The sequence below is a fragment of the Diadema setosum genome, chromosome 12 (assembly GCF_964275005.1).
Source record: "Diadema setosum chromosome 12, eeDiaSeto1, whole genome shotgun sequence".
Lineage (NCBI taxonomy): Eukaryota > Metazoa > Echinodermata > Echinoidea > Diadematoida > Diadematidae > Diadema > Diadema setosum.
In genome coordinates, this window is record NC_092696.1 from 28117052 (window position 1) to 28144637 (window position 27586).

At 39.1% G+C, this 27586-nt stretch overlaps 1 protein-coding gene across 1 annotated transcript in view; it reads left to right on the forward strand.

Annotated features, from left to right (window-relative positions):
• The first annotated feature begins 19239 nt into the window (after window positions 1–19239).
• Window positions 19240–27586, forward strand: part of LOC140235696 (myotubularin-related protein 9-like) — a 39101-nt gene continuing 30754 nt past the window's right edge. The window contains exons 1-3 of the mRNA XM_072315714.1: window positions 19240–19255; window positions 24911–25068; window positions 27282–27441. Of these exons, the coding sequence (XP_072171815.1) occupies window positions 19240–19255; window positions 24911–25068; window positions 27282–27441 (334 nt within the window). The remainder of the gene's footprint in view (window positions 19256–24910; window positions 25069–27281; window positions 27442–27586) is intronic.

A 27586-nucleotide genomic window follows, 5' to 3' on the forward strand; every position in this document is an offset into this window, starting at 1 on the left:
TTTTCATGAAGGAAATACATATGTACTTAATTCTTCAAAGAGTTATATGCTGTAAAGTATTTCGTGTAAGTGGATTTCGATTATCTTGCAAAAGGTTAAAACCTATACTCATCTAAAGCAGAAATGTACTATCACTTATTGTGGCATTTACAAAAAGTGCCGTCAGACATGTTACAAATTCATTTTCTTTCTGCTTTGTTGTGTTTGTGTGTGTGCCTGTGTGCGTGTTATGTTCCACAATAACATAGAAAGACTTTAGAGGCTGAGTTTTGGTACCCACCTTTTTTTTTTTTCAACTTCACAGTAAACGCAACTACATGAACCTTTCATTATTACCTTTCATGATAATGTTGCATATTATTTACATAAAATGGGGATAGTATTATGGTTAAAGTCAAGATCACTCCCTTCGTTGCAGGTTTATGCAGGGATGCCAAGTTCAAAGAAATTTTATGAGTGAGATTTTCATGACTCGGCATCTCGGCATGTGAATGTGCGCACTAGCGAGGGTGTGGGAGGGGTTTTTCCCCCCTGTGGCCTTTAATGGTGCGATCAGGTGCATACTTAAGTTACTATTTTTTACTTATTTTGAAAGACAAAAGGGAAATATACCTTCATTCGCAACTATCACTTTATTTTTTTGAGCTTTGCTCATTATCGTGATTATTATAGGCCCAAGTTGCAGACTTCGCCCGATGCGTGAGAAAAATGGGTGCCATGCGTGAGATCGTGAGATGGTACCTAAATGCTTGAGTCTCACGCAGAATGCGTGAGACTTGGTAGCTCTGGTTTATGTTCTGAAATATCGATAGGATTTGATGTCTAACAATTTCTAACGTTTTGCATCAGGTTTTTGAATCATATGTTTGAGTGATCGGGGTTTGATGTGAATTGGTAGTTTATTATGTCAATAAACATAAATACTTTGTCAGATACGTTACCATCGCTTATTGGTTCTTCAGACCTAATTTATTACAGACAGGAACAATGGAATTTGAATTTATATTTATCACTTGCTTATATCTTATTCCAATTTCATTCTTACCGTCTTCCGTGTATCATAATAACAAAATTTCGGAACTATATCAGAAAAGAAGCATTGTGGAATTGTGCCTGCTTGACTCGTATTTTACGTACATCTCAAAGTTTTATTGAAGAATGATCTAATCTTCTATCGATGACGAGAACATTTTTTTTTTTTTTACGTTTAGAATGCGGTGTTTTAACGAAAATAATCATATTGTGATGTTCTTACAAGTTAAAATGAATATATTGGCATGATTGGTGTTGGGTTTAAAATTGTATACTAACGGAACGTCTGCTGCGTCAGATACGTTACCACACACCGTTCTTCTTTCGATCCGAAGTGTATTTAATCTGACAGAGATGTTACCTAGCATTTGCTATTTATGAGAGGTATAATACTTGTTCATAAAGTTGCATACGTAATCAATGAGATTATTGTTGTAATTCAAATGCAGGTAAAAAGTTAGATTAGGGAAATATATTTCAAGCCGAAATATCTACCTGTTCTTGATTTTTATTTAGCCTTCATTTTATAGATTACGATAATTCTTATTACAAACTAGATCAAAGCTGACTCCAAAATGTTTCCACGATGCTTGTAGATGTTTAAGCTTGTAGTTTTACATTATCATTGCCATTTTAAAGCAAGAAATAAGCAGACAATCAACAGTTTTGTGATGCTACCTCTGGTAACGTATCTGATATTTGGTTTTAATAATCGTGATTATGCAAAAAAAAAAGGACTCTACGTTTGGAAATGTTTCTAGGAAAAGTATGGGCTCTCAAAAATCACCCATTGATTGTTTTGTATTCCTAAGGGAATAAAGTTTCTGAAATGATGAAAAATGAATGAAATCTCTGATGTTGATTTGTTGTCTTTTCTACAACGGTAATTGCACGCTTTATCGGAGAATGGCCCTATAATCAAGTGGTCTTTCATATACGGTACATTTTAAGGACCATGAACATGATGTGGGGAAAGGGGGTGGGGGGGGGGGGGGGGGAGGGGAGACGACATATCTAATCAGCCATCCGAAACTTGCACCTCGACTGCTACAGTGGTATCGTTGTAGTCAACCCCCCCCCCACTTATTTACGGCTACCATACATTGTGAGATCCGTCTGTCAGCTAGCTTCACGTTCGTACGAAAATGACATCTTGGGTAGGGAATACAGACGACAACTTCAGTCGACCTCGGGAGGCGGAGTTGTTGCCACTGCTTGAGAAGTACGGAGTAAGAGAATCTCGTGAAAATCCTCTAAAGATTACTCAAATCACTTGATGCTTCTTGTCGTAAGTAGAATACTTCTAGTCTGTTATAATCTTGATGGTGTTGTAAAAATAACAGATGCGCATTGGTGGTACTTTACATCATTATTACCACCCAATATTCCTCGGCTGATGCCGGGTAGTCCCACGTATGTATATAGGTGTTACTTTCGTTACCATTGCCATTGCGTTGCCATTGATTGTCAATTGATATGACATTATGACATTGCTATCTTCGTCTTCTTCTTCTTCTTGTCGGTAGTCTGCTTCCTTCAACGTATATTGTGATAGTGTGTGTTATAGGGGCAAGGTGCATGTGCCAGTGATTCACAGGGTGCAAGTGAAAAACTGCCTCGAAATTAGCTGCTGCTGCCTTCCGCCTTGACTGAAAGATCGGTCTGTATCTGGTCGTCGGGGAAATGTTCCGCGGAGACTGCGTCTGGCAGAACGGATCCCCTCCTTATACAGACCGAAGTCAATGATGCCGGCACCTGTGTAGAGCGGTCGCGCACAGATCAAACGTTACAATAAACCAAATTTCAGACAGCTTTATTACATTCGAACAAGTTTGACATGACATGACACATTATGCAGCAATATTTGGGGTAAATTTCTCACATTGTGCAATTGAAATACTCACAGTAACTAGGTTATAACACAGAAATTTTATCAATATCGCAACATCGCCGTTCGCAAGCTGTAAGTCGCCATTTTGAATCTGTTAGCCAATCACATGCGAGGTACGTGTTTTAATAAAAAAATACGTAGAAACTACCTCTATTTATCTAGTTAGAGCCAAATAAATAATTTACTGGTATTTATTTTTGGCTCTATTTATTAAATGCCACCACTGATAATAGTGTTATACTGTCTGTAAACTTTGGTAAAGAGAAACAATAACATAATATTGTGTAAAGCTGCATGTTGCACGATAAGAAGATGAGTGCATTGACTTGTTTTGGGCCCTTTCACATCAGTCCGGGAAATTATTCATACCCGCTGATCATGAGGTTCCCCATTCACTGTATCATCCATATCACATCTGACATAACTTGTTGCAAGTTTGCCCAGTGATATTTTGTTACACACAGAGAAACATGTCCACTCTCCCTGATAATAAGAAGAACAAATTCTGTCTGCACTTTTTGACAAAAATCAAGTTTTAACTCTTTATTTGCCATGGTGGAACCCCCCTGTTTGCCACGTTATTCTGAGACACGAAGGTAGTCATGCTTTGGTATAGAATTCTGTTTTTCCAATCTATATAACTTCTACAAATTTCTGTTAAGCTGGACATGATAGTGAGCAAAGTTGAAGAGGAAAGCCATGCTTTGCTTTGATATAATTGTATGACAAATCTATTTCTATTTATTTTTTAAATGACCACTTGCTACATTACTGTAAAGGCATGACTTTTGCACATGTAACCGTGAGAGAAACTTAGAATTTACACGCAAATTTAATTGGGAACACCCCTTGATAGTCAATCACCTCATAGAATGCAAGCTGTATGTAATTTGTAAAAGGAACAAAAGCGAGAGAAAAGCTTTCATTGTACCGCGGGATTAGGCGATTTATCGATCGGTTTAAGCGGATTAGTGCATTCGAGCGGAATATGCGAAGTTGGCACGCCGTCGACTGAGCCGGACGTGCGAACGTGGCACATAAAGAGTTTCTAATCAACCAGCGTGCAGCACTGCGAGATGCACTGGATGCAGCGGGATGCTTGCACAACATTAAGGTGCCCCAAAACAAAGGCTGGTGGGTTGCAGAATTCACGAAGAAAGTGAACCTACATGTATAAATACCTACAGCATGTACAAAGTGATTAGTTTTCTGACAAATTTGAGTACCCATCCACTCTATCACTAGTATCAGTGTGGAATAGTAATTTGGAATTTATGCACAAAGATCAGGTTAGTTCTGATTATATTTTTCCTCTGATTATGAGTACTTGTAAAATGATGTCAGACTTCACTTTCTTGGGGCTGGTTCGTGCGTGGAGAGGCAAAAGCCGCAGAAAAAAACACAGAAAATTTCAAGTTACATAGTAGATCAGTAGCCCTGCGTAGAGTGAACCCGCTGGCACCTGTGTTTCGGTGGGCCACTGCACATCAGTTGATTAAAACTTGATTTTTGTCAAAAAGCGCAGACAGATTTTTTTTCTTTTCATCATGGACAGTGGACATGTGTGTGTAACAAAAAAATCCATGTTTGAACTTGAGACAATTTAGATGTGAGATGGATGATAAGGGATTAGGGGTCCTCATGAGCATCTCGCCCACAGGGCTTCATGAGCACCCAGACCATGCTCATGGGGAGCGATCCTTATGAGCTGGAGCCTCCCTCATGAGAGGGTTTTCCCCGACTGACATTGTGTCACTGTCAATATAGATCTAATCTCTTTAGATTTTACAGTTGTATCAGAGATACAGCACCTGCATCAAGGTTTGACCTCTCATGCTAAGGTCTGACCATGTGCAAAACCACTATAGGTTTTCACATGTACACTGTAGCAGGCAGTCAAATTTTGGATGGTGTTGTGGTCGAATCATGGGTGGCTTGCGTTCAGTAGTAATTCTACTACTCATCAACCACATATTTTACATTGACCTCCTTTTCGCAGTGGCTTTCTTGTGTATAGAATAAAAAATATGAGTTGGACAGGCCGCGATACACTGGAATATTCACAAATCAAGAGAAACATATAAAACATTCTTCCTTGGCGGAAGTAATCTATATTATAATCAAGTAAGGATTGCCCTCATGCCTTCCCGTGCTTTATTTTGTGCGGCTATCTCCTCCGAAGCCGCCGGCTCTGGGCCCCCGAGACAGGTTCCGTCGGCAGCAAGAGGGTGTCTTCTATTTCCCGTTCGGGTTTCGTCCGCACTCCTCCTCCATGTCGACGTCGAGAGCGGTACAAAAAAACAAAGACAAACAAAAGACAAACAACAATATCAGCGTTTGCGCGCTGGACTCCCGCTTCAGTGGCGAAAGCTCTATCATTGTTCTTGGACACACACACACACACGCACACGATGTCTACGGGTTATATACAGCTCGCGCCAGCTCGCAGGCTCAGGTCGCACACACAGAACTCTATACAATCTGTGGTAGCACAGTGGGTATTCTTGCTCGCCCAGCTGATCGTTCGCGGAGACATGATACACGCACTATGGGTACCGGGTACGGGCAATGATATCGCAGAGAGAGATGTGTATGCATGAGCCTGTCGCTGTGTTGCATTGCATATCATGATGCGTTCTTGGTACACGGGAAGCTACGAATGCCGTATTTTATTTTCAAAACTGTAGGATCCTCTGCAGCTCAGCTACGTCATTCAGTTTACTCTCAAGTCCGGTATCATTGTACTCAGACCGTTTAGCAGTGATGTCGACGGCTAAATGTCCACTTAAATTTTGTCCTTGCCGATCGTGCCTTTCCATATCAGATTACAGGCCTGCGCCTGTGTACGTACAACCATGTATTGACGATGGTTACAGGAAACACACTATCTGCGTGCACGTGATATGGGCTCTCATATCGTCGGCCTCATGCCAGAAGGGCCTTAACACCATAGACTTTGTACACTGTTAGGGCCCTTTTGGCATGAGGCCGACAATATGGTAATACATGGGTAGGTCATACAAGGGCATTTACGTACAGTTCGCCATTGGCGTGCCCAAATGAAAACAGCGAATGCTGTTATTTTATTGTATTTTGCACAACTACAGGATACTATGCTGTTCAGGTACATCATTTAGTTTGCTCTCACGTCGGGTATCATTGTAGTCAGACTGTTTAGGACGGCTAAATATCCCAATTTTTATCCTTGCCGATCGTGCCCTTCCATTTCAGATTACACGCACCGCTGTCCATTCGTTTATTGCATACATGTAGCTGCTGTAAACATGAATATTCATAAGACACGTGTGGACGTAGGGGAAAAGCTCGCTTTGCCGACCACCTATTTTTGAAGTTACAAGTGGAAATTAAATGGGTGGTTCTATAGTCCGTCAAACCAAGTTTTGGTGATAAAAATAAAAAAGAGGGAGCAAATGAAGACAAAAATATTGTTCTTTTTCCCATAACGTGGGAAAAGAAATATTAAAGAAAAAATACGAGGCCCTGAGACCCATGGATACCCAAGGATGCCTACTTATTAAACCTATAATGACTATATCATCTCCCCTCCCAAAATAATATTTATTAAATGATGATACAATAATAGTATTCATATAATAATGATAATAAATGATAATGTACAGTCTGAAGCAGATAAACGGGCGAGGATATGTAAACATATTGTCGTTGTGTGTGTTTTTTTTTTAAATGACGTTGTAAAATGAATATTATTCATGACATACGCCACTTTTCAGCTTTTTCATGAAGAGAAAAGATGTGTGTGCGTTGGGGCCAGATAGGGCTCATGTATTTTTTTTTTCAACGGGCGTCGAGACTGAGGGCGAATGGCATGGGGAAGGGGGAGATATGCAGGGCAAAATGTCAATGGCACCGAGGTATTCAAAACCTAGATAGGGCTTCTTGACAACTGTGTTGTAAATGAACCAGGTTCAGATTGGTATTTACAGGTGAATGTGCATTCTTTTCAGCAAAATTAACAAAAGCCATTCATGTAGCACTGACATGTAAATTAACACTTCCTGCATGGATATTTTCAACTGTTCTTCTTGAAGACTATTCCATGTATTGCAAAGTCTTTGGTTGGAGAGGTCATTGCAGACTAGTGCTAACTGTGAACTGGCTTATTGGTTGTCATGCTATATCAGTCCAATGGGCAATGTCTTACCCTTTACTGTGCTTTGTTCACCTGTTAGAATGCACACAAGAGTACTTCCTTCGCGATTAGCACTGATGTTTGGAAACTTACTGAATTGCCTTATCTCTTAACCTGTTGAGGATCATAACTCAAACTTTTTTTTTTTTTCTTAATTTTTTAATGCCTGGGCACCTTAATGGCTAAGATAGCATAATTGGTAATCAAGGACATACTGGACACATACACTGTATACTCAGATAAAGCACAATGACATGCTCAAAATAAATACTTGGTCACTCGCAAGAGAAGGGAAGGACAAAGTGGAACATGGACATGCCATTATGGTATACTGTGACCCACATAGGCGCCGGAAGTGGGGGGGGCAGGGGGGGGCAGCCGCCCCCCCCCCCAATCCAAAAAGTGGGGGGGGGGGGGGCGCAAAACGCATTTTTGCCCCCCCCCAAAAAGCCCCCCCCCAAAAAAAAAATAAATAAATAAATAAACAAATAAATAAAAATGGATAAAATAAGATAGATATGTATATTATTGAATAAACGCGAAAAAACATAGCTAAAAACGGCAGTTTTTGGACTGTAAAATGTCAAAATTTCCAAGCTCGCTCGCTCCGCTCGCTCGCATTCAATCGCTATGCCATTCTCCTAATGTTGCTGCCAGTAATTGCCAGCAGTTGCGCCTGGGCCGCCCCCCCCTTAATTTCCAAAGCTGAAAAAAAAAAAAAATATATATATATATAGAGCTCTACAAACGGCAGTTTGGGGACTGTCAAATGTCAAAATTAATGGTCAAATTTATTTGTTATGCCATTTTCCTAACGTTGCAGCAAGTAATTGCCAGCAGTTGAGCCCGGTGCGCCTCCCCCTTAATTTCCAAAGCGAAAAACATAGCTACAACGGCAGTTTTTGGACTGTAGAATGTCAAAATTTTCAAGCTCGCTCGCTTCGCTTGCTCGCATTAAATCATTATGCCATTCTCCTAATAAATGTTGCAGCCAGTAATTGCCAGCAGTTGCGCCCGATGCGCCCCCATTAATTTCCAAAGCGAAAGACACCAGTTTCGGGACTGTAGAATGTCAAAATTTTCAAGCTCGCTTGCTTCGCTTGCTCGCATTGAATGGTTATGCCATTTTCCTAATGTTGCTGCCAGTAATTGCCAGCAATTGCGCCTGATGCGCCCCCATTAATTTCCAGAGCGAAAGATATAGCTACAAACGCCAGTTTTGGGACTGTAGAATGTCAAAATTTTCAAGCTCGCTCGCTTCGCTCGCTGGCATTGAATGGTTATGCCATTCTCCTAATGTTGCCGCCAGTAATTGCCAGCAGTTGTGCCCGATGCCCCCCCCTTAGTTTCCAAAGTGAAAGATATAGCTACAAACGGCAGTTTTGGGACTGTAAAATGTCAAAATTTTCAAGCTCTTTCGCTCCGCTCGCTCGCATTTTATTGTTATGCAATTCTCCTGATGTTGCTGACAGTATATAATTTGTCGTTTCACACCGTCATTCCATAATCCATGTAAGGAAAACTTACAATGTTGCTCAATGACTGCGTTGTTGAATGTATCACATTCCGTAATGTATTGTAGTCCCATTATTGCGCACGCACACACGCACATGCATACACACCGTCAAAATTACTTTTCCACAAGGTGCCCACCCGCAATGTTTCGACCCACCGTACGCCACTTTACATATATATATATACACACACACACACACACACACACACACACATATATGTGTATATATATATATATATATATGTGTGTGTGTGTGTGTGTGTGTGTGTGTGTGTATGTGTATATTGTGTAACATTATGTATGGTCTATCGTGAGCCCCCTCCAATATTTGCCCCCCCAATCCAAAACTGCTTCCGGCGCGCGTGGTCACCAGCATCACAAAATCACCAAAACGTCCCTTGACATGGGTCTGTAGTGAAGGGCGGAGTCTGAAAGAGCTGACTCTAAGCTTTAAGATGATGTATAACTCAATACAAACGAACTTCCCTATTGGAACCTATCTAAATAATGAGAAGCTGGACTCTGCCTGTAGAAAGGAGGAAGTTCTCTTATTGGTCAGTGCGTGGCATCCTGGTTACTGTTTGGTCGTGCTAAATGAACATCGCAGAGGTTGCTAGGAGCATACCTGCTATTGTCAAGAGGTGAAAACACCTCCCCTTGATCATGATAACATCGGAAGGAAAACTATGAGGGTGTTTTTTCTCGAAACGCTGATTTCCTAAACCACTCGACAATCATCAATATCTCCACAACTGAGTACTTTTGTGAGTCGTGTAATGTACATGTATTGAAATTAAAGTGGAAGAGTAAAGGAATAATGGCATGTCATTTTCAGAAAATTGTCCTCCCCGACTTTCAGATCCTTTTGTTGTAGCGGGTCAGATACAACCGTGTATGTACAGATCTGTACAATTACAATTTGCATGCTCCAACTGGGGTTTGTGACTTCTGCTGTTTGTGTTAGTGTGCTTATTTTAGATGTTGACCTTAGCACTATGATAATATGCTAATGATATGTTGTACCATACCAGTATTGTTGTTTAATACTGCTGCACTAATTACCTCCGCCAAGGGAGGAGGTTATGTTTTCGTTACCGTTGGTTTGTTCGTTCGTTTGTTTGTTTGTTCGTTCGTTCGTTTGTCCGTGTGCAAAATAACTCCAAAAGTAGTTAACGGATTGGCATGAAACTTGCAGGAAAGGTTGAGAATGACACGAGTAACAAACGATTAACTTTTGGTAGTGATCCAAGAATTTTTTGGGAATTTATGAAGGATTTTGATATTTTGGCAGGTAGGGTCAATGAACTTGGGAGTTCAGGCTGCGCGTATTTGAGGTTTGCATGCGCGCACTAAAGTGCGTGCTCTAGTTTCTGCTGGGGAGAGGCACGCCGAAAGTAACTGCTTGGCGGAGGTCTGTGCTCTCGGAGTGCTTTTCTAGTTAGTTCTTCTTTTGTTGCTGCTAGGTAAGTACTATGATATACTAAATTACTACTCTGTAGTACTTACAGTGTAAACACTGTTTAAAATGTGTAAAACCAGATACGACCATTTTGAAGGTAGTGACTGCTGCACATACAGCTGTACTTCTGAAAATAATGATACCTCAAGTACTATGTGGAATAGCTTTTTAAAACCAAATTTAGTGCATTTGACATTGTTGCGCAGCCATGATTTTGTCAAGATGCTTTTTCTTTTTAAATATGGCAGGAAAGGAAAAACAAACTGCAATCAATCAAATAATTTTGAATTTCCATTTTGAGCACAAAATGACTCATTCCACACTAAAAGACTAAAACAAAAAAACAAAAACAAGATGAACAAGGTATATTAACAATGCCATCTACTTCAGTGCAGAACAACAAATTCTCTTTTCAGTTTTTTTTTAATCATATTGATGAAGTAGAATCACTGCCTTTAAAGGGGTGTTTTCCTAGTGACAGCAAATGGGAATAGAAGATGAGTGGCGGTATGATCAAAGTGATTAACAGCACCTACTTAGGGTATGATGAAGTCTGTATCTGGATGCCTTTTTGAGCATGATGTGCTTCAATCTTGGGGGATTGTTGTCAGTTTCAATATCATTCAGATTATGAGAATATCAATTTCATTTTTCTCCCCTGGTCTATACTCACATTACAATGTGCAAGGAGTGGATAAGAGGAACATTGTTTTCTTTTATGATCAAATCTAATTTCTTTGTTTTTGTAGCTGTGTCTCCAATGATAAAGACGAAAGAGAAACCTCTCATTGTCTTTCAGTGAATGTGGTCTTGCTGTCATAACACCAAAAATTCTTAACCTGTGTAGGATGGTTTGATCTTGCTACAACACACATTTCCCATAGATGCTTGCCCGAGTATACTCGGGACTCGTCCTCAACGGGTTAAGCACAGAAACTACTTCTTCTGCAAGGGCTCCTTAAGTGCATCCTGCTACATGTACAAACTAGATAATTATAGAGAAGATATGCTTCTAATGTGATTTAAAAGTTTAGCAGTGTTGAATATGTAAATTAATAATATGCAGACTTAAACATTTGACAATTTTGTCTGCTGCACAATCCCCTTCTCCAACTAGAACATTTGAATGAAGATAGTACTAGTATTATATCAGTCACATCCTATATACATGTATGTGTCAATGTGCACTCCATACCATCCTCAATTCCTATTTTCTCAGAATATTTTGTACAAGCTCTTGTCTGGTCACTTGTGAAGTATACTTTTATTTAGAAAAAAAAAATGTTAATTGATTTTGATTTTAAATAATATTTTAGTAGGCTGCGTTAATAACATGTTACTGTCAGTTTAAAGCTTCCATGAACCCATATTATAGCAAATATCTCCAAAATATATATTAAGGAACATGGCCTTTACATTTAGATAAATTAATGACAACTTCTAAGTCAGTGTTGGGTGTGTCGGTGTGATGACCACATCTTTCCCTTAGAGTGCTATAGTGCTATAGTAGTAATTAACAGAACAATACCCCCGCTTCATTACAATCCAAACAGCTTTGTACAGATCATAGATCTTAGTGATTACTACCAGTTGAGGTCACTGTAAAGCATTCTATTGATTTCTGGATAATTCAATCCATCATGTCCAAAATTACTTTTCTGTGGTTTTGTGCTGCATTTCATTATATATGTGTACATATATAATGTGTAATTCTTACTGTTCATTTTTATTGTGGTATAAGGTACAGTGTACAATACAGTTTGTAAAACATTTTTTTTTTTTTCTCATTGGGACCCTTTATTGTTCAGTTTACATGTTGTACAGTGTATAACTATTTGTTTTTTGACTGCAGAATTGCAAATTCATATGAATTGTTCGTTCTATTTCCTGAAATTGATGTGTTTTAGAAGACTGAAAACATACTGCTTCTTGATTCATTATAAAAGTTGTGTAAATGTCTTTCTGGTTTGTAGCAGATTTTTTGAATTTTGATAATAATTATCCAGTTCCCGCTAGTGTTTTTTCTTTTTTATTGCAACACATAGAATATTATGCACTGAAATGCAGAATTTTCAATTGAATAATCACAAGATGATAATTTCTGCCAGAGAATTTCCCCTAGTAGGAACTTGAGCTATGGGTTAAAAAATACAATAAAAATTATTCTGAATTGGGGGGGGGGGGGGGGGAAGAGGTGGCTTGAGAAGGAAGAGCCAGGTTGCACAGATGCAAATAACACTTTGAAATCTTCCAAATTAGATAATTCCTTGAAATCTTAGTCCTTTACATACAAATTCATATGCATTGCAAGTTCAGATTTATAGTATGCGTGGATTGGATAAAATTTTGAGAAACAAAATGTGTCCATACACATAACAAAATGTGCCCAATTTCTCTCTCTTTTCCTTAAAAAAAAAAAATTTACTTCTTCATGTTCTCTTCCCTTTTCCTCTTTCTTCTTTGATTTCTACTGGCTAGCACTACGAAGAATATGAAGCATTGACAGAGAATGGTTCACATCCGCATTAATAGAAGCTGCATGATAGAAATGCAGATAGAATGAAATAGCGCCCTCTTGAGAGTGATTTTAGTCACTGCATCATAGAATGTCACATCATAGTCGCACTCAGTTTCTGCTCATCTGGCAATGTTAGCATGGCCAGTGCCGTGTTTTCCTAAGTGAAGTGGGTGGGGGGGGGGGGGGGGGAGCACTTTAGGTTTTATCAGCTATCACAAGCAAAGCAACAAAAAAGAAAGGCCTTCAGTGCAAAAACAAGGCCTTACTTCACTTGCACTTGAAGGTGTCATTCTATTTCTTTTTTTCTAGTGCCACTTTTGAGGTAAAAAAAAATGTGAGGGGGCCCAAAGTGGTGACACCGTATGTATTCCTATTTATGGTGAAAAAAAAAAGAAAAAAAGTGTGTGTGTTGGGGGGGGGGGGGGGAGAGCCCCCCAGCATTTGTGCCTTGTTTTATTCACTCAAATTGTACGGGATATAATATGTCCTAGTATTCTGAGGATATACTTCTTTGGTCTTAATAAGACATGTTAAATTTCTTCCTTGGATTTTACTGATTTTATTTCTTTTTTATTTCATATGGCAGGTGCAATAACCAACAGTAGCTGATAAAAAGCAAGCAATCGAAATATTGCAGTAGTAGCTATGTTGTAGATATTATTAATATGCTGAGAAGCCTGAAGAGAACATATTCATTTATTTTTTATCTTTCCCTTTTTTCTTTTTTTTTTAAACCATTGAGGATGGACTGATTTTGCTATGAGTCTCCCATAGACGCCTGCCTGAGTATACTAAGGACTTGTCGTCAACGGGTTAAGAGAAGGGAGGGGTTGGTTTGCAAGAACTATATTTTTTATTGGACATGAAGATCAGTGTAGGAAGTGTTGTGAGAAGGCAGCAGCTGTTGCACTGGCCCAGTGCAGTCCAAATAATGATTCGGCTTGGTGGAATATCGCTCAGTGATTACATCCATGGTTGCACAGTAATGGGGTATTTCAGCTGCGTGAAGTCACATGATGTTGATGTATGCTTTGCATCGAGGTATTCTTTGTGTTACCATTAGGAATTGGCAAAAATAATTGGCAATTTTAGGCTTCTTTACTGTCACGTGAAAGTGTTTGTACCTTGTCTAAGGGTGAACATAGGACACACACACAAACAAACAAACAAAGGAACACACACCAACAAACAAGTATATTTTCTCCACTAAGAAGGCTGATACAGTATCATATAAAATGCCATTATATGCATATATTCTAGGCTGTAAGTGACCAAGAACATGTTATTGATCAATATACATTGCATTATACGCACCAGTGAGGAATTAGGCTTACTTTCAATTTTCAGGTTGATTTACTTTTGTTTTTTTTTCATGCCAAGAAAACATGAATTACAAAGGAAAGATGTCATCCATGCTTCCCTTCTCTGACTGTATAGCAATGAAGAGAACATTTTTTGAGGTTTCTATGGTAGATATGACTGGATGAAATCAGATTGCATGTAGTATGTTCCATGATTAGTTTGGGCTGCAGCTGTCGACTGCCTCTTGAAGGGTATTATACACCTTGCTGAGTAAATATTTGCAGCGATATCTCTCTTCTCTCTCTCTTTGTCTCCCACAAGGTACATAGGTATAATATATCCCTCTCTCTCTCCCTTCTGCTATGTGCATTGGTATATCATATCTCTCCCTCTTTCTTTTGCAGTGTATATTGGTATATTATATTAATGTAATATATCCCTCTCTTTCTCTTTCTTTCTTTCTTTCTTTCTCTCTCTGTATGTCTTCGACAATGTATTTTGGTATATTATATCACCCTCTCTTCCTCTCCCTCTCTCTCTCTCTCCCTTTCTTTCTCAGACTCTCTCCCCCTCAGTCTCTCTCTCTCTATATATATTTTGATCCCTCTGTGTCTGTTGGTTTTTCTCTCTCTTTCTGCCAGAGTGTAGACCAGTATTTGTGGGAGTATATCTTACCGGTTGTTGGCCACGATAATCACTGGCTGGAAAACCATGAGGCAATGGAGGAGAAAGGTGTGTAGGAAATATATCAATTCTTAGTGGGTTCTCTGCTCCAACATTCCAACAGTGAAGTGGTGTGTATTATCATGTGCGATGATATCATGTCTTTATGAAGTGATGGTTGCATAAGAATTTCTCATACACCTGTACATGTGTCGTGCAGTGCATATGGTTGTTATTGAAAGAAGGCAAGGTGCGCATTTCAAGTGCTGTAAGTTCATGATATACAAATGACGCACATGTCTGAGTGCGTCAGTCAGAGTTGTGTGCGTGAACTATGGATTGTTCAACCTACGAGGTGAAGTGAAGTGGATTTAGGCTAAATGCCATAGTTACTGCATCAATTATGGTTGGTACGTAGGTAGTGGGGGTGTATTTTCTTGGTCAAGCAGCTGTGCAAATGATACGTACATGCATGAATGTAGTCCTATGATACAGGATGGAAATCACGATATACTGTAAAACATGATATATTCGTGGCACGAAATTTTCGCGAATTGGAGCCGACGGCCTTTTTGGTGGCATGAAATTTTCGCAAATTGCCACTTGCGTTCAGTGCATATAGTGTAGACAAGAAATTTTGTGTGCATTTTAATTTTGCATATCTTGGCGCTTGCGAAATTCGCGAAATTAAAATGCACACGAACATTCCTCGTTTTAAAGTAGGTGGAAATGAGCTGCTTGACAGAAGTCTGCACTGTCCGAGTGCTTTCTTACTTTGTATGCTTGTCCATCATCTCTGCCTCATTATGAGCTCTGCATAGTAAGCATCAATTCCTGAGATGTAGGAAGAACTGCTTAATAGTCAAATCCAGGCCAGAAGCAGGCTTATCACTTTTGCTGACATCATTACTGTGTGGAGGGCGCTTTTTGCAGAACTTGATGAGTTTGATTTTGAAATAGCCTATAAATGCTGATCAATATTTATGGCAATAAACCCGTGGCAATCACTCTTCAAATCTTGTGCTCAGCGTGCGAGGCACAATGCGCGAAGTAAACACAGACCACTGACTGTGTAATTACACAGAAACACGCTGTTATGCTCGACTTGAGTTGTGTGCATCTCCTTTGCATTTCAAGCTTTTCTCTTCTCCTGTCATGTGCATTGTGTTGAAGTAGTCTGGGCGTAGAATCTGGCGCAATAAATGACGAGCACTGCAACATTGTCAAGTGGCGTGATGGAGAGTTCCAGAGAATCTATTCTGTCTTTGTACACATCAGCCAGAATCTTGGGATCATGCTATCATACCCTCTAAACACATTGGTGACATTTAAAAAAAAAAAAAAGATGTTGAACTTTCCTGATCGATTCAAATGAATGAATTCTTGCATTGAGTAGATATGTATAAAACGTGTATTGCAACTGATGGATAATTGCACATGCTTACCATGAATTTTGATCATGGTGGCCACTTTAATGCTGAATTATTTGTGCTTAGTTATGTTGATGTAGGGCAATTTCTAAATCGTGTGCAATTTATGGACTGACTTTTCCCGCACTGATCATGGAAGACAACAACATCAATAACAACAACATAAAAAATCAAGAAGGCAAAGATTTTGAAAGCTTGCTTCCACTATCAAGGTGTTTGTGAGGCAATCTGACAGTGCTATTAAAAAGCCATATTATCTTTTTTTTTTTTCGTTCTTTTTCTATTGGCAAGTGTCTTTTTTGGGGAAAATGCATGCTCCAAATCAGCCCTCTTACTACTTTGTAGCTTTTTGTTTATTGTTGGCAAATTTTTATAGGCTTCTATTCACATCGTATGAGAGTAGAAATAATAAATAGAGCAGCACATCATTTGCAGCTCACATTGTTAAACTGTTGAAGAATAGTCCCAAGTATGTATCGTTCAGGACACTGTCTTATAAAACTTGTGATAGAAATCAATCAATCACAAATCTCTTGAAAGCTGCCATCAATCGCAGCCTGTGATTGATTGATTGCAGTTCTCTGTCCTAATTTCAATCATAACTTTTTTCATAAGATGGATTTGCATTCAATCGTAAAGTTGTGATTGATTTGAATCAATCACAAGTCTTTATAAGACGGGGCCCAGGTGTCTGTGGGAAAAGTGTGTTAAAGGAAAATCAGCTAGTCCTCAACTGGTTAGGAGTGAAGTGTTACTAAACCCTTAATACCGTGCTAACTTTGTCAATTGGCAAAGATGTCTGGACCTGAATTGAGATAATCCAATCCCTCTTATCCCCATTGTTCCACCATGATCTTCCTGTTTGACTGTCAATGCACATTACTAGATATTATATAGTATGTGGGTTGGCTTGTTGATCTACTCTGTGCAACTAGTTCAAGTTCAGGCGATTTACTGAATACTGATGAAAAACTTGGCAAAGTAAAGTTAAGTGCCATGGCACAAAAAGGGTTTTAAAAACAGTGCCTTTAATGGTTATCATAACTTATACAGAGACTCCAACCCAAAGCACCTTCTGATCTGGAGATTCTCCCGCCTGAAACCCCTAGCAAACGGGAGACTCCAACTTGATGTGTGCAAAGCGCGAAGTTCCTAGGGTTCTAGATGCTCTCTTGTGCTATCTAAGGCTTATTTTTTCAACATACGATAGAAATAAGTAAGAAATCCCTTCCAACGGGAGACAAAGAGCCAGGGCGGGAGAAATTAGATCTCAAACGGGAGAACGGGAGATTTTGCAAAAATGGGTTTTCGGCAGGAGATCTCCCGTCGAAAACGGGAGAGTTGGAGTCTATGCTTATATACTAAATGAATTCATTGCTGGAACTGTCAATATTATCAAGCTTACTGTACTTAAACTCAAGTAAACAAATTTAGGTTCCATTTTATTTCTCTGATAGCATGTTCACTTTGATTCAAATTTTGATTATAATTGACCACCATGTTCTATGTTGATAGAATTTCATTGTGCATCCTCACTGAATATCATGCATCTTGTTTAATCCTACATTTTTTTTTCATTAAGAATATGAACATAAATTACACTGAATTGAAATGAAAATTACAGATGAAATGTTTGAGCTATTTTGTTGTAAACTATGTAGTATTGAGACTGCAGATTGAATCCCAAAGTTTGAATGCCCCAAGCCCAGCTTAGCTATTTTTTTTTTTTCGTAAAGAATCTGAAATCTCCATAAAATGTACATAAAACCTACAAAGTTCTTTACAGATGTTGGCCTAAAGCTTCACAATGTAAGTTTTGAGTGCTAGAGAAAACACAATATCATTGCACACATTGTCCAATTTCTCAGGTACAGAAAAGCTTTAACCCTGAGCCCTGACACTCAATGCTTTATGTGTGACACTATGCCTTGCCATGTATCAGATTTATTTTGCTTTCCATGATTAAATTTGGTTACTGAATATGATTTGGCACAAACGTCATGTTTGCTTTAAAAAAAAAATGGATCCTGGCTGTACACCAACTCATACATTTAACATGACGGATGTACTTGTGCCAAGTTATTCCACAGCCAGAATTTCTCCAATGCAACTCCATTTTTGAATTAGCTTCAAATAAATCAAGTGAACAGAATTTTAGAAGTTTCATCAAAATCAGATCTGAAATTCATGCAAATGAGAAGGTCACAGACATTTTTGTGAGATGATTTTCTGCGATTTCACTGTGCTAAGTGCTAAGTTTGAGTGCACAAAAGTACTAATATATGTACACACATGTACCATATTGTGTGGTGATATTTTTGCCTGTTAAATTTGCAGCTCAACAGTGATTTGCAAAAAAAAAAAAAATAAATTATCCCTGCGAAAAAATGAATAAAAGCTTTTACAGTATCATACGAAGTGTGTGCATATTGGATTAGAAGGAAAAAAAATTGATAGTGGATTTGTTATCATGTTTAATACGCTGAAATTGATAGTTCTGCTGAATGACAAGAAAAGTATTAAAACAGATTATACAGTCAGATGAAGTCGTAAAGAGGGAAGAACTACTGAAGCAACAGCTGCTGCACATAAAAATAATTTTTCTTCCCCACCCCCGTTCCCCCACCCTCAGTCCCTGATTGTCTCTACTTCCTCTCCTATAATTACTACCCCCCAGGAAATCTGGAATTAACCAGAAGTGTGTGCGTGGAGAATTGACTTGCTGCAATCTGCAGCGCGGCCCTCAGAGCCGCCTCGGAATCACTGCTCCGTCAGTCAGTGCGTGCACCCTCACGTTCATTCCAGCGCGCCCCTATTTTCCCCCCGACTTGCACCTCTCAGTGTGCTCTCTCTCCCGTCTCCCCCCTCATGATCTCTCGTCAAGTGTTTGTCTCTCTTCTTGACGACGTCGGATTCTGAAGGAAAGCCTGCCCGCTCTGGCGTGCACTGTTTTCAAGTCGAACGCTCTCCCAGACGAACTGTGTTCTACTATCAGTTTTGACCCTTCTGTTATTCTTTGATCCACCAGTTTCAGAGCAGCAGAGCTCCTTTTGCTTTCCATCGAACTAGGAAAACCTCTCGTGCTAATGGGATATCATCAGCATGATGGCACAATTGAATCACACTCAGTGTAGCTAGGCGGCGGATGAGTTTTGTGTCCCCTTCACTGGCAGGGAGATTACATACATACACATGCACTTGTATGATATGATTTGTTGCATCATCAAGGAAATCTTATATGTGTGGAGATCTATATCATGGAACCTACTTTTAGTGAGTACTTAATGTGATGATGCATGAAAGTCACCCATTCTCTACGACTGTACCTTGTACAAGCGAGCTGGATTTTTCACCTCAGGGCACATATAATGTGCTTTACTTTGGCACTGTTTGCAAAGCAATATTTTGCCAAGAGTGTATCAAATTTGTATGTAGAAAAAAATCTAGTTGTATGTGATTGAATGATAATGTATGGATGCTTACCGAAAAAAGAAAAACCCACAAAAATCATCTTAGTTTGCAAATGAGCACATCAGCATGCATACTTTCTTTGTTGATGAGTGAGGGTATTCCAAAAGTTACTTTTGCTGAATAGGGATTATATACTATTAAAATACAAATATCATCTTGATACCCAAATCCAACTGGCTTTTAGTATTGTAGCGCGACAATGTCTAGACTGCTCTTGAGAAGTTGGCAGCTGTATTTTATACAGTTTACAGATTTGTGTTGTGTGTGTGTGTATGGTTTTTACACTTTTGTCTGACTGTGTTGGTTAAAATGTCATAAAGTGCATTATGTTGTAATCATTCCCATCAAGTTTCTCAAAAATCATGTAGAGTTTGTGCAGGGTTCAGATTGGTTGCTGTACAGGGTTCATAAGGTTTCTGTGGGCATTACACTAACTTTATGCAGAGACGGAAAATATGTTTTTTTTTTAGTATTTTGTACTTTTCTTTCCACCAAAAAAATTCTGCAGGTTTATGGGAATTACTTTTTCCCCAAATGATTACTCATCTATTTCAGGAGAGGTTAAAAATACTGTTCTCCCCACCACAAGTATGCCCTTTTGTCTCTCAGAATACAGCAATGCTGTTCATAAAATTGGTATCCCTTTGCATGGGCAATTGAAAAAAAATATGACAATGTTTATTATTAATTTTCACCCTTTCATTTGTTCACTGGTTCATTGAATAAGCAGAAAGGATATTGTCCTATCGTATTCAAAGTTGAGTGATTCCACTCTATATTTCTCAATTTTGATAGTTAAACTTTCTGCTCAGGATTTATAATCATATTGAAAGTATGATACTGGCCTTATTATTATACTCTGTTTCTTGAAACAAATACAGTGTACACTCAATCTTTTGTGTTTCTGTTACCACCCACTCGCAGGAGAAGGTGCATATTCCACAAAATATAAGTTTACAAGAGGTCAAAAGTTAAAGCACCTCATATACCCCTTTGACAAATTGATGTATCCCCCCACCTTATCTGAATTAGGAGGGCAAAGCGGTCAATTCAAATAAAAAATTGCCTTCACAAACTCTTAAAGTACTCTGCAGTGTCAAAATGGTACAGATTATTCTGGACCCCATTCCAATTTTTACTTAATACTACCAAGTAATGCAGATATTATTCATAAAATTTAGTTTGTAAAAGAGGTTACCTTAGTCCATGCTGCTAGTGATGTTGTGTGACATAATTTGATAGTTTAAAGTGAATGGTCCTTTGAGCATTATGATATTAATACATGTAGTAACAGAAATGTCAATTCGTCTATTTAATCCCTGTGGAGCCATTGTTAATAGAATGTCTACACTGTAGTCTTTTGAAATTTAAACTTATTTTCTAAGATACAGGTACATTTGTTTGCTGGCTTAGTTTCCAAAACTCTGATAGGATTTTACTTACAGTACTGAAGGAATGATATTCTACTTTAATAACGGATTGCCTAAATGTTGGTAATGGGGGGGGGGGGGGGGGGGACTAGACGGAAAATGTGTAGAAATTTGCTGTATGGAAATAATACAATCAGAACATTATTCACTTGCAGACAAGAGGAAAAGGCATTAATTATCAAACAGTACGATATGAAGCATACACTGTACACTTGTATGGCATGTACACCCGTAGTCTTTCTCAAGGGCCTCTTGCTGTAGTAACACTATGGTACAAGTGTAGCAATGCAAGCAGCATATGGCAGTAGATTGAGATTGGTCATTTCCAGTTGGGAACCAGGACCCAGTGGGACCCCTCCCCCCAGTTTGAACCATGCCCCTGCAGGAACCATGCCATAGCAAGAGGGGCATGGATGGGACAGAGAAGAGGATCTGTATGCCTATCAGATACAATTATAGAGTTTGTTGATCATCAACATTATAATCATCATAGATCAAACATTATCGAGTCAATCCCCAGAAGGAACCATGAACCTGTGGGAACCATGATGTGATGGGGGCCATGACACAGTGGCAACCATGACACAGTGGGAGACATGATCCAGTGGGAATTAAGACCCAGCAGGAACCACGATCCAGTGGGAACCATGACCCAGTGGGAACCGTGACCAAGTGGGAACCATGATCCAGTGGGAACCCCCACCCAAGTGGGAACCATGACCCAGTCGGAACCATGATCCAGTGGGAACCATGTGGGAACCACAACCCAGTGGGAACCATGGTTCAGTAAGAACCATGACCCAGTGGGAACCATGATCCAGTGGGAACCACACCCTAATGGGAACCATGACCCAGTGGGAACCATTATTCAGTGGGAACCACAACCCAGTGGGAACCATGGTTCATTGAGAACTACTGTACAGACACAATAGGAAACATGATCCAGTGCCAACCATGACACAGTGGCAACCATGATCCAGCAGTTGGGAACCATGACCCAGTGGGAACCATGATCCAGTGGGAACCACACCCCAGTGGGAACCATAACCCAGTGGGACCCATGATCCAGTGGGAACCACGTGAGCACCTCAACCCAGTAGGAACCATGTGAGCACCTTAACCCAGTGGGAACCATGGTTCAGTAAGAACCATGACCCAGTGAGAACCATGACCCAGCATGGGAACCATGATCCAGTGGGAACCACACCCTAATGGGAGCCATGACCCAGTGGGAACCATGATCCAGTGGGTACCACAACCCAGTGGAAACCATGACACAGTGGCAACCATGATCCAGTGGGAACTGTGACCTACTGGAAACCTTGATCTAGTTGAAACCACACCCCACTTGGAACCATGACACCGTTGCAACCATGACAAAGTGGGAACCATGATCCAGGGGGAACCACAACCCAGTAGGAGCCATGTTTCATTGGGAACCATGACCCAGTGAGAACTACTGTCTAGACCCAATGGAAACCATGATCCAGTGGGAACCATTGTCCAGTCGGAACCATGGCCCAGTCTGGGCCATGCCCCAGAGGGAACCTTTACCCAGCAGGTAACGAGATCCAGTGGGAACCATGACCCAGTGGGAACTATGATCCAACAGCAACCACAACCCATCAGAAATCACGCCCTAGCAAGTGGGACATCGGTGAGACGCAGTAAAAGTTCCAGCCCATTGAATTACAGTGTTTAAGCCCCCGTTCCACTATCATGATCTGGACCCCGATCTGTCCCGATGTATTAGATCGGGAGAGAGCGGCAAAAGTGTACGGGGATCGGAAGCATCGTAGTAGCAGCGTTCGGAGGTCGGGGTTGGAGCGGGCATTTTTTCAGATCGGGAAGAAATTTTGAACCTGTTCAAAATTTCTTCCCGATCTCCCCGATCAAAATTGACCTATTTTGAATCGTACGGCAAGCAGGGAGAGCGTAGTGACAGTGAAAACACTGCGGGATTAGTGTAACAAGGTCTTTCTGAGCGTAGTAACATTGGCACAAGACGGGAAGTAAACTTAGGCACCGACGTGGTCCCGCTGCTGTGCTGCTCTTCCCTGATCAAAGCACGATCTTCCCGCTTTAACACCGCTCTCACTATGTTCTCTACTCTCGTATGGAATCAAGGCCTGTTCTTATGACGCTCTCAGTATGCATCATTCCCGCTTTAGTTACGCTGTTTCTGCTTTAGCTACGCTGTTACCGCTTTAGCTACGCTGTTCCTACGCCTTCCCAGATGTTGGAGGACATTGTCGCTGCACCTGTCGAGGCAGAATATGAAGCAGGAGCTCAAATTTTTCGAAGAAGAAGAAGAGATGAAGAAAAAGAAAAGAAGAAAGCAGCGAAGCAGCTACCCAAAAGGCAAAGAAAGAGAGACTGCATGTGATGCTAAAAGAGGAGGAAGAGGACATAGTAGAATTTTGAAGAATATGAAATCATCTGCAACTGCGGGAAGACGAACTATAAAAGCAAGGACATCAAGAAAAAACCTTGGAAAGATCAGCACATCTTTGATTAACAATGCATTGCTGCAAAAGAACCGTGAGTTGAGGAGCCTCTTTAAGGTCCACAGTATATTTGGATAGTAGAACATAGTGGAACAAGGGCTTTAAACTGCCATCCCTGCTGGCATTTGTGTGTATGTGTGTGTATGTGTGTGTGTGTGTGTGAATGCCTATGGAATTTTATGCTAGCAGTTGCGAGATGGTTACTGCACTTAAAGGGATGAACAAGTCTGTTTGGTCAGGATGATAATATTATCATGACCAAACAGACTTGTGTGGGATTGACATTCTGCATGTTATGCATAATGTTGAATGCTGCAGGAAGTTGGAAATATTGCCCTCTGTAAATGATGCTAAGTGCGCAGATACAAATTCCTGTGAAAACATCTTGTGAACACTCATCCAAGCATACCTTTAGCAGTGTGTGGGATTTCTTGTGTTCAAGAATATGGGATGAAATAGGATATTACCTCCCCATCAACTGCAGATCTAGATTTGGTTTTATAGAATGTGAGAATGAAATAGAATTTGTGTCACATTTTATCTTTAACACATTGGGGATGGGTTGATTTTGCTACAGCACGCATTTCCCATAGACACTTGCCTGAATATATCCGAAACTTGTCCTAAACAGGTTATTAGCAAGTCTAAGTTGTTTTTCTGAGTTGTTCCTGTATCATTCACATAGATATGCAATATGTAATACATGTAATACTTTTCTCATTATTTATATTCCGAAGGTAGAATGAACAATTCTTGTTTTTGAACCCTCTGTCATTCAGATTGCACTTGTAGATTTTTTTTTTTTTTAAAGCTTCATAACTTCTGATCCCTCCAACTGTTTGTGACCAAACTTGACTGGTAAATGTCCCTTGGGGAGTTGAAGGTCACCACAAGGTCAAAGGTCATAGACTTGGTCATTGAACTTCCGGGAGTTAGAAAAACATTGATTTCTTCTACGCGAATGGGCGAGACACATTTTGGCACTTGCCTTGTTGGAAATACACAAATGACTCTTCAATTGGGACATATTTTAAAAGATAATTTTTTTTTTCTCTCAAATCTAAACATTCTCATGATTTCTTTCATTCTTTTTATTTTGCACACTTTACAGAATCTCCTCATTTTCATGTATTTTTTTTTTTAAATGTTAGATAAGCACTGACATTCAAATTAAAAAAAGAAACTTTATTCTGCTGTCATGTGTTGCCAACTTAGAAATACATTTTAAATCTAGCAGTTTAAAGTCTTTTGAAAATTCTGCTCCTGGTGCAAACAATTATATCAGCAACTAATGGCTCTATTCACACTTTTTTTTTTTCTTGTAAGATCAAACTTATGAAACAGTAAATATCATTTTTAACAGTTGATTCTGCACCAAACATCAGATATATAATTTATGGGATGGGATGGGTTAAAATGATTTATGGCCAGCATTTGCTCTACAGTGAGTGTTGTAAAATACAACCACTTTTGTAAAGCTCTATATAAGTTTCATCTTCTTCGATTCAACTTCCCTGCAGAGTTTCACACGATGGAGTTTGTTGACTTCATCCGCATACCCAAGGTGGATGATGTGGTGTTGCATCGCCATGGTTACCAGCCAGTAACTGGGACACTGTGCCTAACAGGACATCACATGATTCTCTCCTCCAGGCAGACAAACTCAGAGGAATTATGGGTAAGTGGTAACCCCTCTCCAAAAAGCAAAACAGAGCAAAACAAATTACAATTAAGTAATGGGATTGGAAACACAATACTCTAATAGCTTTTAAGATGGAAGCAAGTGAGATAAGTATATCTTTTTTTTTTTTGAAAGCTTATATATCTTTTCGTTGCAGTCAGTATAATCTACCACAAAGTCTGGAAAATCCTCCAAAAGATAGCTTTGTTCCTTCAAGTTCTTCTTCCTTCTTTCCTTCTTCCTTCTTTTGGATGGCTTAATTACAAATTCACAATGTTTTTTGTCTGTGATACTTTACTTTCTGTAATACCAATATTGTGTAATTGAGGTACTTCACATTTGGCAATTTGGATAAATAGCCTTGTTTATATCTTCATTATAAATTAATGATATCAGCTGCAAAAAAGAAAAGAAAAAAAGATTAAGAATTGCCACGTGTTGTAAACCTTTAACCTGTTGAAGACTAATCCTAATTATATTCATATATATTTGAAAAGAAACAAATACACTGGACACCAAGGAATCCAGGGAGATTCATACTTCTAAATCCTATTGCATTTACTGCCCTTTTGGAAATTTGAAATTATTGAAGGAAATTGTACGTAATTACATCCCTGAATTATCTGACCATATAGTCATCTTTCTATTGTAGATATCTTTTTATATTGGTTGTATTTTGGGCTTCAAATCTTTGCATGACGCGCCTTGGTGAGCTGTCTATATTGGCAGCCACTACTATGATGTGAAAATATTGTTATATACAGCTCTCTCATGAATGACTTTTAAATCTGAGTACAGTTTCATGCCTTGGATAACTTTACAAATCAACCATACACAAAGTGCGACTAATTTCCTTTTGAAACCTAATTTTTTAGTCCAATGTTAAGTTTAGTGCATGCATTTGGCAGTTAATGTATAACTTTGGGCACTTCGTATTGTCTGCACTAAATGCTGCAGTCATTGTTAGACACCCAAAGACCTCTTAACCACTGCCATACTGAATTTGAAAATGCCAATAGACTTTAGTAATACACAGGCCACCAGGTATCCATACGGAATGGGTTAATCCGCTGAGGCTGAGTCTTGAGTATACTCGGCCGAGTGTCTATTATGGGACATGCTTGTTGTAGCAATTTATCAGTCCATCCTCATCTGGTTAAAGGCATAATTTACCATTTGCAGATGAAGCAAAAGCCCTGTATTAGTGCTTCAAAATAATTCTTAAATGTGAGTTAGGGATAGAAACAACCAATTAGAGAATTTGAACCAGTATAATCAAATATGCAAAATGTGAACAATAGTTATGATAAAAATGTTTCCACACTAAGCCATCTACAGTTATGGTTTAATGAGAAAAATAGTGATATCTCCCTGTATTTTAAGCTTTATTGCAAAACATTTTTATGGTAGGATGTTTTGTGATAGAACTGACCTTCACTATATGCATCAAAAGTGATATCTTGAACATTTTTAAATCACTGCTCCCAAAGGTAAACAGGACCTTTAATAGACATCATAGGTCAATAGAAAGTGAATATGCAATAGATGCTGCATGCTATTAAAATGGACGTTAGGCATAAAGTCAGAATATTTATATTGTCAAGAATTTTACGAGCTGCACTTTCACTATAGCTTTAAATCATGATTACTGAAGGTGACAAAGGATGAGCATTTATTCAAAACTAAAACCTTTGAAGTGTATGCAAACTTTCAGAACCATTTAATGATATGGTTAACTATTACAAAGGGTGGCATGGAATTTGTTAAATCTCTTACATGTACATGTAGCAATTGTTGAATGGGTTGTTCCTTTCTTTTTTCGTGATAGGAATAGAGTTAACTTTCAATTACTCATTTTCATGCCAATATGCTAGAACTTCAATGCAACAAACATCCTTTATTTTAATGACTAGAATAGATAGTGTAAAATGAGACCAGCAGATAGAAATTTCATGACAATACGTAGAATACAAACATACCAACAGAAATATGGAAATATTTTCAAAATTGGATGTGAAATAAAGTAATTTTATAAAACATTAAAAATGCATTCAAATCAAAAGAGATGGTGATATCGTTAAACCCACAACTAATTTTGTAAACACATATACTTGTAAAAAAAGAAGAAGAATATTTTAAGTTTAAGTTGATAATTTATCAACTGCAAATTCTCCTCGTACAATGTCTTTATATTTTTTTTTCCTTTGAAGTTGCTGCACAGTAATGTAGATAGCCTTGAGAAGAAATTTGTTGGAAGCACCGGTCAGCTAACAGTTAAGTGCAAGGACTTCCTGACCATCAGACTGGACATTAATGGCATGGATGAATGCATCAAAGTTGCAGAGACCATCGAGTCTTTGTCTAGTCTTGGTGAGTACAGTAGCAGCACAGGTTTGGAAAGAAAAATTAGCAGTAGAAGTAGAAGTACGTGGAGGTGGAAGTATCATTACTACACTGTGTTCACACTCACAAAGTATAGAAGCAGTGCATTAATGGGAATATGCAATGCTATTGG